General features: G+C 45.0%; 1 protein-coding gene across 3 annotated transcripts in view; it reads left to right on the plus strand.

The window, feature by feature from the left end:
• Positions 1-13197, plus strand: part of GMDS (GDP-mannose 4,6-dehydratase) — a 622466-nt gene extending 609269 nt beyond the window's left edge. For all 3 annotated transcript variants that reach the window (XM_042985865.1, XM_042985867.1, XM_042985866.1), the window contains 2 exons: positions 12502-12570; positions 12880-13197. In XM_042985865.1, coding sequence (XP_042841799.1) covers positions 12502-12570; positions 12880-12942 — 132 coding nt within the window. In that variant the 3' untranslated portion in view covers positions 12943-13197. The remainder of the gene's footprint in view (positions 1-12501; positions 12571-12879) is intronic.
• Positions 13198-14545: the final 1348 nt, after the last annotated feature.

Below are 14545 nucleotides of genomic sequence, written 5' to 3' on the forward strand. Positions count from 1 at the left end.
GTGTGAACCAAACTCTTGTTTTATCTGTGGACATTAAAGCCATGCTCCGCTGTGGGCAGCCAGCAACTCGGACTCCAGGCTTTGTCGGTGAGGGCCGCTCCAAGCACAAACAGAGCACCTGCCAAGGGTTACTGTGCAGAATGTCACACTTGGAGTCCCCACCAAAGCTTTCATCAAAGTCAACCTGATTATTTTCCACTGCATTTTCCTGAAAGGATGTTATGATTTTCTAGATGTTTGGTGGCTGGCGATAAATCAGGCTTTTATGATGTCATGTGAAAGGCCACCTCTCGGACTTCCTCCTGCCACAAGCCATAGATTAAAAGCGGGATGGGTTGGTAGGGCATAGTGTACACAGTTTGGCTTAACCCTTTCCTTGCTTGTCCTAAGGCACAGCTGAAGCTGTCCATTAGCTAGGGTCATGGAAGAAGGTGAGCTGCCTTCCCCTCTCCTTCCTTTCACACGAACACAGCTGGGGCCTGTGGAAACTGAGCTCCTTTCTCTGAGTTAACCAGACTTCCTCAGCTAAGAGGCTTTGGCAACAAATCAAGATCCAAAATAAGACAGTATGTTCCATGGAATGATATAAGAGAACATAGGTAATTTCACAAAAGTAATCTTTTCAAAGAGCCTCTGTTTCATAATCATGAAAATGAGAGATTTCCTTGAAGAGGAGATAAAATCTAATGCCGATGAGGTTGTGATAAAAAGTTACACTCATACTTTGCTGGTAGTGTTTGTAAATTCATACAGTGTCTTTGAAAGCAATGAAAAGGTTCTCATTCAAGCCCAAATCCTAGGAGTTCTCTGTGAATCCTCTTTCCTCCAAATCCAGTCCTTCAGCAAGTCTTCTCACTCTCACTATCTCTCCCCGCATCTGGGCTGCTCTCCTTTCCTGCCACAGCCCCGATCCAGGCTCCCGTCCAGCACAGCACCCACACTGATGCCTGAAAACATCCCACGGAGCATGTGCCCCCAGTGCCGGAAGCCTCCAGGGGCTCAGAACACAAGCCAAACTCCGTGTTTTGGGTAGTAGGCTGATGAAGGACTATACGTTTTAAAGCAAAGCTAGGTTCTTTCTCTGTAGATGAGTGAACCTTTACAGACATAGAATTTGGTAAAAAAAAAAAAAAAAATTAACTCAAGCAACTTTCAGTGCTGTGTCCCATTGTCTTGAGAACTAGTGGAAGGGTGCCTGGGTGGTTCAGTCGGTTAAGTGTTCGACTTCGGCTCAGGTCATGATCTCACGGTTCATGAGTTCGAGTCCCCCATCAGGCTCTGCACTGACAGCTTGGAGCCTGAAGCCTGCTTAGGATTCTGTTTCCCTCTCTCTCTCTCTCTCTGCCCCTCCCCTTCTCACAGTCTGTCTCTCTCTCTCTCAAAAACAAATAAATACATTTAAAAATTAAAAAAAAAAAAAACTAGTGGAGAAAAAGAAGGCAGCTCTCAACAAGGAGTATTTGTAGTTAGAGTTTCACTCCGGCCAGAATTCTGCTCACACAGGAGGAAGTGAAGGGTGGGGCGCCATCTCTGCAGCCCTCTGGAGGTTGAGTGTGTCCTTGTTTGGCCAGAAGAGGTGTGGCCCTTCTACCACATACCCCAGCAGGTGCCAGCTCATAGGCCAGGTTCCTGCCTGCTGGCCCCATGACATTTCTTGGGCCCTATGTCCCACAGGGCCAGCTGAGCATAATCCTGACTTAACTGCAATAGCTCGGACAGAATCCCTTCAAGAGTGGCCAGATGGTTCTAGGTTGGGTGGCACAAACAAATCAAAGCGTGGCAGCTTTTTTAGGAGGCAAAGGGGCTGAAGCATGCCAGGCAAAAATATGTCATCCACCCTTTTAAACATTTAGCTAAAAGTCAGTCCCATTCATACTTTGAAAGATTGCATTGGCATCTGAAAATCAGACTTGTGAGCTATATCGAGTTGAGTTAACCAGCTGTATGACTGTGGCCGGCCAGCTGCAAATAGTCTACGACACAATCTGTGACTAGAGAGTAAAGTCTTGTGAAGACACGGCTTTGCTGGGAGAGACCTGGGCCCCGTGATAGGGATTACCCAGCAGGCCAGGCCTGATCTGACCTTTTTTTACTTCTCCAACTTTGTCTTGGGCTCTGATCACCCTCGTTCATTTTGCCCAGACACAGTGGCCTTCTCTCTGCATCTCAGACCAGCGGTGTTGCTCCCTAAGGTCCTTATACCTGTGGTGTCCCTGAAAGACCCTCCTACCCCAGGACTTCGTGTGACTAGCTTTTTGTTGTGATTCAAATCTGGGATCATATGTCACTTCTTTAGGAAGGCCTTCCCCACCCAGCCTTCCCACTCTTTATCAAGCTTGCTCCCTCTTCTGTCTTTGCCAAACCCTCTCAGTAGTTGACATGGTCTTATTCACATCTCCTGTCCTCTTGACTGTCTCTCCCAGCTGGAACATAAGCTCATGAACATGGCCTTGTCTTGTCCACGGCTACTTCTCCAGCATCTAAAACTATAAACATTTGGCAGCAAAGGATCAAGAGCATTATGAAATGTTTACAATAATTGGGGGAAAGTAGAATACAAAATCCTGTGTACTCTGGTTACAGTGATTCAAACAAAATGACGATTTAAAAATAGTAGTAAAGGTTAAGTGCAAGGTTAAAGTAACATACAAGCATGAAAGAAAAACTATAATACAATCCAGTTAAAAGATTACATTTTCATCTGTGATATTAACTATAAGAAATTAACAGGATAGCTTTCCCTATACTTCAGTGATAAGAGCAACACCAGCTAGCCTTAACAGTGTAAAATGAATTGGAAATAGTGCTAGCTACTTTCTATGTGTAATCTTGAATTCTCACAGCAGCCCTGCAAGATAGGTGATGTTTTCCCCATTTTACAGATTTAAAACCTGAGGCTTAGAAATACTGAGAAACTTGCCCCCCACACAGCTAAGTGGTTGAGCCATGATACAAAGCCAAGTCTCTCCAGTGATGTCTCTGTATTGGTGGTGGTGTCTAAGAATCTTTTGTTATTGAGATCGAAGTTATTCACAATGAAAGGCACAGATCTTAACTATATATTTGGGTCCACTTTGACAAATGCATACACTCATGTATGCTACACTCCTATCAATGTAAAGAACATCACCCAAAAGTTTCTTCGTGCACCTTCCCTGTTGATCTTTTTCCCCTGTAACCACCGATCTAATTTCTATCACCATCAATTAGATTGCCAGTACTAGAACTTCATACACATTGAATCATACTGTATCTACTCTTCTCTGTCCATTTCTTTCATTCATCACTGGAGTATGTTCCATATTTCTATCTGTTGTTACAGTCTTTATTATTTAGAGACCTTTGTGCCACTCAAATTAGTGCAGCATAAAGTATATTGCTTATAGTACTTTTTAGGGAGGGTTTGTACCACTGAGCATTGTGAGTGCTGGACTAAGTATCAGAAATCCTGACTTCTAGTCCAAAACCCTACTACTAGATGGCTTTGTGACATTAATCAAGTTATTTGTTTAAATATCTCTATAGATACGTAGAGGTATAGGATTCTATTCCTCTTATAAAAATATAAAAGAAAGAATGCCAGGTAACATGTGATATAGATACTCAGAAGCCAGGTAAACTCTCTATTAACCATGGTAATAGGAAACCAAATAATGGATAGATAAAATCATAAAAAACCTAAATATTTGTCTTAATGCTCTTTTCTCCATACCTCTCAAAAACCTTACTAACAAATGCCATCATACTTGTCTTAATTTTTCCTCAAATATAAAAGTCCCTAGAGAAACAACCGTAAAACAAGAATTTGGACTTAGTCAGCTGCCTGGTTAATCCTAGAGTTTCTTAAGTTACTGAGGGCATGAATGATTGAAGGAATGTGGGGGTATACATTTGAATGACCCTGTCATATAATTTTTATTTTGGTTGGGAGGAGGATGGATGGTCGGATGGATGGATGAATGGATGGACAGACAGACGGATGGATGGACTGAAAGGAGGGAAGGAAAGAAGGACTACTGAAGTGAGTTTCTTGAATTTGAGTGACCTATGGTACTATATAAAATGAGAAAAATCCCAAAGGAAAAAAATATCCTATCTATATTATGGAGGCATTCATATCACTTACAATATTTTTTAGTACTAATATTCAAAAGGAGGGCAGAACCTTTTCTAAGGGGTGGTGTGTATTTCCTAACAAACTGCAAAGGACAAGCTTAAGGAAAATCACCTTCGCCTGTTGCTATTAGGGGTCTCCTGTGACCCAAGTCAGCCTCCCCCAAGTGAGAAGGTACCTTCCCTGGTGACAAGGTGGCTCCCCACCACATGCATGCTGAAGATAAGCTGCACAACAGAGTTGGGCTTTAACTCTCATGGATACTTTGTACAGTGCTTTCATCCCTAGGAAATGGGCACCTGAAATAGATACACAATCTCTTGAGTTGCATTTTGAATGTGATTGCCTGGAGATTTAATTAGCCGATGTATGTAAAGTACTTTGAGGTTGAAAAGTACTAAGTGGCAAAAGAAAGGCAGCCTGCTTCTTGTGCTCCAGAGTGCCACTTGCCAATTAGGTCACAACAATCTTTAATCGGTCCACTTAAAGGTGCTTTATCTCCTTTCCTCAGGGTTTGTGTCACCTCCTACCAGCATGGGTAAATCTTTACACCCTAGATCCAGTTATTAACAGTAACCAGTAATTTCCATCGAAGATGGTGCTGGCTTTGAAGCCTGGAATGCTGAGGTCACTAACAATCTTATCTCCCTTTCATTAACTGGCTCTGCATCACAACTGTGAGTCAGCCCCCCATATCAACTGTTTGGAGTGAAGATCAGTGAAGAAATCAGAGAGAACCAAGAGGGCTCCAGTTACAGTACTTAATCTAGCTTTCCCTAGCTTGATACTCCTGTAAGCACCAGGGATCAAGAAATAAAGCTAAAAACAACAACAAAAATTAACTCTATGATTACAATGTAGATGTAGAATAGGTACAGAAAGACATTAGTACCTCATAAATGTGTATGATGCAAGCCTACATCCTATTCCCCAAATCCTATTGCTTATTTTATTTAAAGCAACCTATTAACACCAACCTATGAACAGACAGTTCCCCCAAAGCTACAAAGCACAGCTTCTGAAAGATGTTTTCCTTTGCTCAGCTAGCTCACTCACAGCCTGTCTGAACAGGACAGGCCCTGAAGGCCCTCAGGGCTGGATGCTGCAGATGGCTGGACAGCTCTTGGGACCCTGCTGTAAGGGCACCCTGCTCCTCTGCCCCTTCAAATGAGGGGAGAAGCTGGGCCTTAGCATAGCATGCGTTGTATGGCTCTGTATGTCCCTTCCATGCAGGATAATGGACCACTGCCCTCGTCTCTACACATCTCAAGTATGTCTGCCTGAAGGGGCTTTCTCCACAATATTTTTAAAAACCTATTTAAAAGAAAATTAGTGTGGTTAAGTCCTGTATGTCTCCTGCATGATTGTGTTGTCAGTGTGTCTTATAGAGTGCTTTTTGTCTAACTACATTTCTTTCTTTTCTTTTAAATTTTTTTGTTTATTTATTTTTGAGAGACAGAGACAGAGTGTGAGCAGGGGAGGAGCAGAAAGAGAGGGAGACAGAATCCGAAGCAGGCTCCAGGCTCCAAGCTGTCAGCACAGAGCCCGATTCAGGGCTCGAACTCACCAACCGCAAGATCATGACCTGAGCCAAAGTCGGACGGACATTCAACCGACTGAGCCACCTAGGTGCCCCACTACATTTCTCTTTCTGTGCTAACCATGTTTTTAGAACACATGTTAAAAAGAAGCATCTAGGGGAGCCTGGGTGGCTCAGTTGGTTAAGCGTTCGACTTCAGCTCACGTCATGATCTCGCGGTCCATGAGTTCGAGCCCCGCATCAGGCTCTGTGCTTGACAGCTCAGAGCCTGGAGCCTGTTTCAGATTCTGTGTCTCCCTCTCTCTCTGACCCTCCCCCATTCATGCTCTGTCTCTCTCTGTCTCAAAAATAAATAAACATTAAAAAAATTTTTTTAAAAAGATGCATCTATATGTAGGCTGCACTATAAGTGCCATTAATTGGGTTCTCCCTTAATAAAGTGAATACTTTCTTTTACCACCTTAGGCTTTATTTACAAGTGGGAGCATAAGGAATACAGTGTTCTCATTCACTGTCCATGAAAGCTCTACCATGCTAAATAGATTTTTCAGTAGTGTCTAAGCCATACACACACAGAGGTATTTCCTTCCCTTTGTTTAGTAGCTCTTAATAGCTCCTGGTTCCAAATGATAAATGCTACCAATTGAAAATAAGTGGTCCCCAACCTAGGCTAATGGGATCACTGAGGGGTCACAGGATCCTGGAGACCCCCTCAGGCACCATCCAAGGGGTCAGTACAGCACATCCTGGATCATAACTAACCAGGCTCACATGCAAGGCCACCAGTGGAGGTGACAGTGGTGATGATGTGAGGGCTCTGCAGGGCATTCAGTGTGGGGTATATATGTGTTACCCTGTGCCGAGTGCCTCCCAGCAGCCTCCATCCGGGTAACTGAGGACAGGGACACAATGCAGGGCCTGCTCACTCAGTTTTGCTCCCTTTGCCACTTTATCTCCACTGTCAGTACGTTCTTCGCTCATCAGAGCCGGTGCTGACTGACTCAATTTCCCTGAGGTTGAGCCCAAGCATTGTTTGGGGTCTGACGGCATTCTGTCAGCTCCTGCTGATGGACAGTCCCACCGAGTCCAGCTTCCTGAGCAGACGAGACGGCCTGCTGTTTTCTTCTTGTCTCTTATCACCTCTTGTCATTAAAGGAGAGGCCTTGCTTCAACTTCAATTTGTGCTGATATATGGCAGTAAAAGGGAAGAGAGGGGGAAATGTTCGTTCCGTTATTAAGGCCACTGCCTTTCTTACTGCTCTGAGATTCACTCCGTCTCTGGGAAGGTTTCAATCAAATGATGTAGTTGTGAGCATGGAAGAGTTTAAATTGCCCAATAAGAGACATACTATATTGCAAACTTTCTGGGGGAAATCTCAGTCTTCATTCCGCCACCCCATTCTTGCTGACTCCCAGCTGCACATCTTGAATCTTGACTGGGATATTCTAGGCAACTTTAAAGCTTTTTCCATTTTACTGAAGTTTGTTGTTGTTTTGGTTTTTGGTATTTTGTTTTGTTTTAGCATTTCTTTTTCTCTAAAAAGAAGCATTTCCCCAAGAGTAATCTTTTCCTGCTCACTCCACATTAGCATAAAGTTAGATCAAGAACCAAATTTGCTTCATTCTTTTATTCCCTTGGAACCTAAGCTATTCCTCAATTTTGCCTTTAAAAAAAAAAAAAAACAGAAGAAATGAATATCCAGTGTTACTCACAGCTCTGTATTTTAAATTCTTGAAGATATAACCAGGGCTTTCACCAGTCTTAGTTTTCTTTATTAACATCCCCTGTCTATATATCTTCTCCTTATTTGTAGCACTCAAGAGTCAATTTCTTTCAATATGCACATTAGAAATTTAACAACATCCTGCCAAAAGTGCTCACACTCTTAAAATGGTTCTCCACCTAAACAGCTGTCCTTTGCAAACCTCACAGGCAGACCTGTTGAGGAAACATGGTATCCAACACATGATTTGAAATAAATATTTAAATTTCCCCAACACAACCACAGAGAAAAAGGGAGACAAAGAAAATTACACTATGAATTTTGAGAAGTTATCCTATGTTGTCAATCTATTTAATAGCATTCCCCACAGTGATTTTCAGGAGAGAGGGTGGGTATCAAAGGCATTTAATGTGTTAAATGATGATCAAAATTTTAAAAAGATTGGGGGCAGGGAGGAAAGAAGACTAACCCGTGTGATTTAAAGATGCGTTGTTATCTTGATTGAGATAAAAAGGCACCCAGGAGATTTGAGGAAAGGGAACTATAGTTAGAGTAGAAGATAATGGCACAGCATGGTCTCTCCTTTTCTGGATTTTATGTTAACTACTGTGGGCTCAGGAACTGGCTTAATGACTTTTCCAGGATTTGGTCTGGCCCTTTATCAGTTCACTATAACAAGAACATAAGCCAGGAAAGCCTGAAAAATTGCTGCAGCAAAACATGCCCTCCTACTGGGCTGCTGTTTCCAACTCTGGCCATTGGCATTGGGCCTGTAGGGTTTATGCCTAGACAGAGCCATCAGAGGACAGCTCCTAAAGGTCTGACCAGTCAACGGTAGGCAGGGAGTCCGAGAAAAATTAAGGGGGCTCTGGGCATCTGGACATGCACGTTTTCTCTTTGCTCATGCTGTTTTGCTGCTGTAAAATGCTCAGCTAAACCTAATTGAATTTGACAATAATAAATCACATGTTGAAACTGTATAGCTCACCTAAGGAATAGCAGTGGAAACAGTGAAGACACCAGAAGCCAGAGTTCAGGAAATGTCATATTCACATAGAAATGCTTTAAATTTTTCCCAGAGCTTTATTCTCTCTCTCTCTCTCTCTCTCTCTCTCTCTCTCTCTCTCTCTCTCAGAAAAGCTCCAGACCACCCAGTGCAGAAAGTCCATTTTGGAAAGTGTACATAAAATCTCCTTAATCAGCTCTTGCCCCTGTTGTCATACTATGACTTTAAGCCTATAAATAAAGAAGGAACTGAACTGTCAAAAAAGAAGAAAAGGACGAAACAGATGAATCATTCTTCTCTCTCCTCCTTAGGAGCTGATCACGCCCTAGAGGAGAGGATTTGTCAAATGTAAAGGGAAACTGTAGTGTGACCTTATCTGCCTCCCTCTCCCTCCCCTCCCCTTCCCCTCTCCACCCCACCCCAGCATTGCCCCTGTAGTCCTGTGAGAAGAGCGGTTAGTTCCTGATGTTCTTGTAAGAATCCAGCTTCCCCAATCCCATTTCTTTTCACGGTGGCGGAAGCCTTATTTAAAGAAGCATTTTTGTGTCCTTGCTGTCATTCCAGAGCCACCTATACTCCTGGGCCACACTTCCCCACCCCACACTTTAAGTCCACCTTATGCCCCAAACCCTGCAGCCTAAACCATTTACTATATATTTTCCCTAAAGGGACACAATAGAAAGAAGTAAGAAAATCCTTCAAGAGAAGTGAACAAGCTAGGATGTCCCTAATCTTTCCCTAAAAGTTGACAGGGGCAAAAGCACAAGGACTAGTCTAGATGTTAGCTCAGTAGCAGCTGGCATAGAGAGCTGCTGCTTTGTTTTGATGGAACCTCATCCTCTTCCTTCACTAGGTCTCTTGGTCTAATTAAATTTCAGGGAGACAGAGCCTTGGCAGAAGGTTAAAGTAAGCTGCTAGACTGGAATGTAGGAGCTGGGCTCAAAACTAAATTGGGAAGTTTAACTGGGTGCGTCTCTGGTTTCAATGAAATACTTTTACAGTGTATGGTAGCAATGTCTGTTGCTGAGCTTTTGAAAACCATTTTTCTTTTTCCTTAATTGTAGTTCCCTAGTTGTTTTTATATTATGAGCTACTTGTAGAAAAATACAGGAAACATAATTACAATACAAAGCTCCCTTTCCCAAGCCTACTGAGATCATTTGAAGCCAAAATGGGTTTTAGGGTTTTGCTAACTATAAGTTCAGAGCCATGAATTGCATCCTATGCAATGCTGGTTGATTTACAGCAAGTGTTATGTGATTAAACAATAACCATGTTTCTTCAAGCTATGTAACTGCTATAGAATTGAGGGAGGCTGTGTTGCTTCATGACGCCACATTTCACAGCTCTCTAGGGAAAAAGAATGAATATCTTTGTGTGACTTTTATAGTAAAATAGAGAAGTATTGTGGAAATATATACAAGTTTATTTAGGGAAAGGAAAGAGAAATAAATTAATTTGTTTTTCCACTTATATTTCCAGCACTCCATGCAGTGTTAAATTGCCAGTTATTAATTTTTGTATCCTACTTTTCCTGAAGAATCTGTATGTGGACTGTTAGGGCCAGCAGAAATAACTTGTTTTATTATTATTTAACACTCTGGAGAGGAAATCAGTACTTCACTGTATTGTGAAATGCAAACGCCTTTGGGAGTTTGATTTATTCAAGCCTAAAAAGTAATGATGGATGATGGAGAATGAGCGTTGTTGAATGTACTCTGTTAGAGAACTATTTCAAGCATACAGTACAGGGCGCTGCCGCCCTTATTCAAGGTGGGTCCATTCCAAGCCCCACCTCCAGTGATGCTTAGAACTGTCAATAGTACTGAACTCTATGTATACTATGTTTCTTCCTACACATACACACCTATCGTAAAGTTTAATTTATAAATTGGGCACACTAAGGGATAAACAATGATAACTAATAAGAAAACAGAACAATTATAACAATATCCCGTAATAAAAGTTATGTGAATGTGGTATCACTCTCTCGAAATACCCTACTGTACTGTACTTACCCTTCTACTTGTGATGATGTGAGATGATAACATACCTAGTGATGAGAGGCAGTGAGGTGCATGACGTAGGCATAGGGGTAGGCTACTGCTGACCTTCTGTTTGCCTGCTCCAGACTCAGTTGAAGGCAGGTAACTGAAGCCATGGAAAGTGACACTGAGGATAAGGCAGGACTATTGCACGCTCATTCAGAAGTAGCATCCAGACACCCTTCAGTATGGAAGTCTCAGTGAAGGTGGGCACCAATTCTGCCCAGCCCTTTGTGGCCTTTCTGATCATGAATCTCTAACAAACTCCCCACACGTGCTACCTTTCAGGGAATCTGAAGAAAATCAGTGGGGCAGGCTTTCAAGCTGCCGCTTCATTGTCGGTTACTTTCACCTGATGTAACTGGTTTTAGGTTGTTCTTTAATATTGTGTGTAACTAAAATAGTTTCTCAATGGGGTATGTATCCTGTTTAAAGTACAGCTCTTTGTCATACCACCTTCACATTCTTTTGTCTTAAGGACTCATCTTGTGTACTGTTTGATGAATTCATTTGTACATGTATTTAGGCAAAGCTAAATGTTTATTTCACCCCCCCCAAAATGGTCTGTTTCAAAGTACGTCTCTTTCCTCTTTCTTTCTTTCTTTCTTTCTTTCTTTCTTTCTTTCTTTCTTTCTTTCTTTCTTTCTTTCTTTTCTTTCTTTTCTTTCTTTCTTTCTTTCTTTCTTTCTTTCCTTCCTCCCTCTCCCTCCCTCCCTCCCTCCCTCCCTTTTTTTTTTCAAATCCTCTTGAAATTCTCATCTCAATGTTCTTCCGAATCAGTCTTCAGAAATCTATAATAAGAAATGGGTGAGTGAGGGCTGAGGTACAGGATTTATACATCTCCCTATAGTTTTCTATTAGACAGTTTCCTTCTAAGGAAGTCTCTTAAGTGGATGGAAACTCTCCTAAAGCAGTTCCATGTCTGAACTGGTAAAGCTGAGCAGGGCCGACCCAATCTGAGTCTTTGGCGTTGTAGATAGATGATAGATAGATAGATATTTTGATAAGGCCCTGTCAGATGGGATGAGAAACGCAGGGATCAAGTAGATGTCAGCTTCGTGTACAGGAGCTGGAGGGTCGTTTCAAAATCAACTTGATCTTCCATCAGAGCAGTTAGGGAAGGAGTGCGGTGGAGCTGAAGAAGCTGCAGGGTGCTGGCTCTTCGGAGCTGTATTTTCAGACAGCTGGTTGCAACGTATTAGTGGGTCGTGAGGTGAAGTGGCTTGAGATCATTATTTTATAAGGAATGGGACAGAACAGAACAGAAGAGAAAATACGGTATGTCGTGCCCCCGGACAGTGAGGGCGAGGATTGCTTCGTGAAACTTCAGTTTCGTTTTATGTGCACGCGGGTGTGCTGGAGGGCAGTGAGCCGCCCGTCTTTACCGTGGGTCAGGAAAGCTCGAGGCCACCGCCCGGAAAGAACAGCTCTGCGGACCGGGGATTACCCAGCCCCCCGCCGCGGAGTCCCGGGTCCCCCAGCGCCGCGCGCCAGCACGCTGCGGACCCGGCGCCCCGGAGCCCCGGAGCCTCCGGGGAGAGTCGGAGCGCGCCCGCGGAGGGCTCACGGCCGTCCGCCCTGCAGCGGAGAGGAAAGCTGCCGCGGAGCGCGGGGGCGGGGAGGAGGCGTCTGCTCATTTACTCCTCTACTTGCCTGAGAAGTGCGGTAATTCGAAACAGTTCTCACAGTAGCGTCCCTGACAACTTCATGTTGGGGTGTGTGTGTGTGTGTGTGTGTGTGTGTGTGTGTGTGTGTGTGTGTGTGTTTTAAGTCATTTAGCGTCAATGGGACGCCGCGGAGGGGAGGGGTGGACAGGAGGAGGTGGCTGCGTGAGCTGGGGACGGAACCGCTGTCACGGTCCGCACTGATCTGTGCAGCGCATTCTTAAACGCGACCTTCCCAAGATTTACGGCTCCGGGAACCGCGACTGAGCGTGCCTGACGGGGACCAAAAGGAGGGAAGCGGGGAGCCGTGTGCATCCTGAGCTGCCCGCCGACAGCAGCGGGAAGAACGCCGCCGCCGCCGCCGCCGCCCCCGACCCACGTCTGCTTTATCTTTCCCTCCCCCCGCAGGACTTTCTGCAAGGAGATTGCACCAAAGCGAAACAGAAGCTGAGCTGGAAACCCCGGGTCGCTTTTGATGTAAGTGCCTTTTTTTACGGCAGAATCCGCTGGCCCGCTCGCTGCGGGGCTGGGCTGGTTCGGGCCCGGCGGGAGGGGTGGCCGGCCCGGCGAAGCAGCGAGGTGTCCGGAGCAGCAGCGTTCGGGCCCCGCCGGGCGCCCGAGGTGTCCCAGGCTTGGAAGGAGAGGAGGGGGCAGGGTGGAGGCGGGTAGGGTGGAGGGAGGGTTGCCGAGGCCGCTCCGCGCGCGCCACAGGGGGTGGAGGTGTCACCGGGAGAGTGTGGCAGAAACTTCTCCTTCACCGCCCACCCCCTGTGTCTCGGGTCCCAGGAGCTGGTGAGGGAGATGGTGGACGCCGACGTGGAGCTCATGAGAAACAACCCCAACGCGTGAGCGCGACCGCGGAGCCCCGAGCCGCCCCTGCCGGCCTACGGTCCCTGCTTGGAATCGGCGGGTGCGGGGCCGCAGGTGTGATCCTGGGAGGGGCGGGAGAATCCGGCCCGTTCCGTGCGACCCTCCTTGCCACTGCGCCTTATTCCTGCCGTTAGGATGTGGGACGGCTGAGGTTTGTAGCAGCCGGGACGTGCCACTCCGGGGTTCGGCCCAATTTCCATTTGTCGAGGCCTCTTCTGAAGGGTTTTGTGAAATCAACAAGATGTTTTAATCACAAGTTCACTATACTTGAAATTATGTCATTAGACAACTGAAATTGTGGGGCTTTCAAATTGTTTTTCTCTTTTATTAAAAATGTCCTTTCTATGAACTAGCATTAACAGAGTCGTCAATGTTTTTCCTGAAGTATAAGAGCGGCTATAAGGACCCCCAAACAAAAACACCCAAATTCTTGCCTTGGAGTGAAATAGCTTCCTTTAAGCCTCCCTCCCTTTGGAGAGAGCCCCTGCAGGTAGACCCCTGCTGGGCCTGAGCCTGGCCTCTCTGGAGTGTTCTCCTAAGGCTCTGCCTGGGACATTTCTTTCCTTCTGGTGACAATAAGCCACTCTATCCAGCCGATCTGGAAACCCAGTTCCTGAAGAAAGGAGGCATTCACACCCCCTCAGGTCTCTCTGCTGACTATAATTAGAACCCACGGGGCTCCCACCATCTCAAAAGAAGTCTTGAGAAATAGAGGGGGGCTAGAAGAAGCAACGTGAAGGTAAGTAAATATTGTTGGAACATTCCAGGCCAAAGCCCCTGATTTACCCAGAGGTCTCTGAACCCATGCCTTTCCTTGTGGTCTAGAATCTTTCACACAATACTTATTTCCAACCACTTCTCAGTACCAGATCACTTTTTAAATCTAATTTTGATGTAGTCATTCACCCAATTTATATTAAGTAACTAATATATGCCAGACATTGTGCACTTGAACTACATCAATGTTAATTAAAAATTATAATAAAGAGGTTTAACTTGGGCCTCAGATCACTGGATCCACTTTTATTGAGTGCATCATTTAGGTGGCCTGGCTTTCACCGCAGGTATGTTCTCCTGAGCTGTGTACAGTGGATTAAGGCAGGTTAAGGCAGGTGGACACATAAATGTATATAACCCACAAGCAGCAAGCAAAGATTTGTGTACAGGTGTATACTTCTGCATGAAATACAATATTTTGCCCTAGAATAAACTGGGTCAGGACTCTTCTTTTCCCCCCTCACTCCCCCTCCAAGGAAAATAAAATAAAACTTTATAGCAAATGGAATTCCAGCCTTTGCACATGCTTGTGTGAATGCCGGTGAACTATTTCTGAATGTCTTCACCGGCAGGTTTATGATCTGGGGGAGGACCCAGGCTCCAACGGCTGGCGGCAGGAAAGAGGGCTCTTTGTGTGGCTGCCTGAGTTGCTGCAAGAGCATGCTGGCCAGGGGCAGCCTCGGCTTCGATGGAGCAGAACTGGGGCAGCTTGAGCTGGCCCACCCGGTTCTCAGAAGCTGCCCCAGGACAGGCCTTCTCCCAATCGGGATGCTGCTAATGGGAAACAGATGGTCCTGGAAGGCTG

The sequence above is a fragment of the Panthera tigris genome, chromosome B2, assembly GCF_018350195.1.
Source record: "Panthera tigris isolate Pti1 chromosome B2, P.tigris_Pti1_mat1.1, whole genome shotgun sequence".
In the NCBI taxonomy this organism is placed as follows: Eukaryota; Metazoa; Chordata; class Mammalia; order Carnivora; family Felidae; genus Panthera; species Panthera tigris.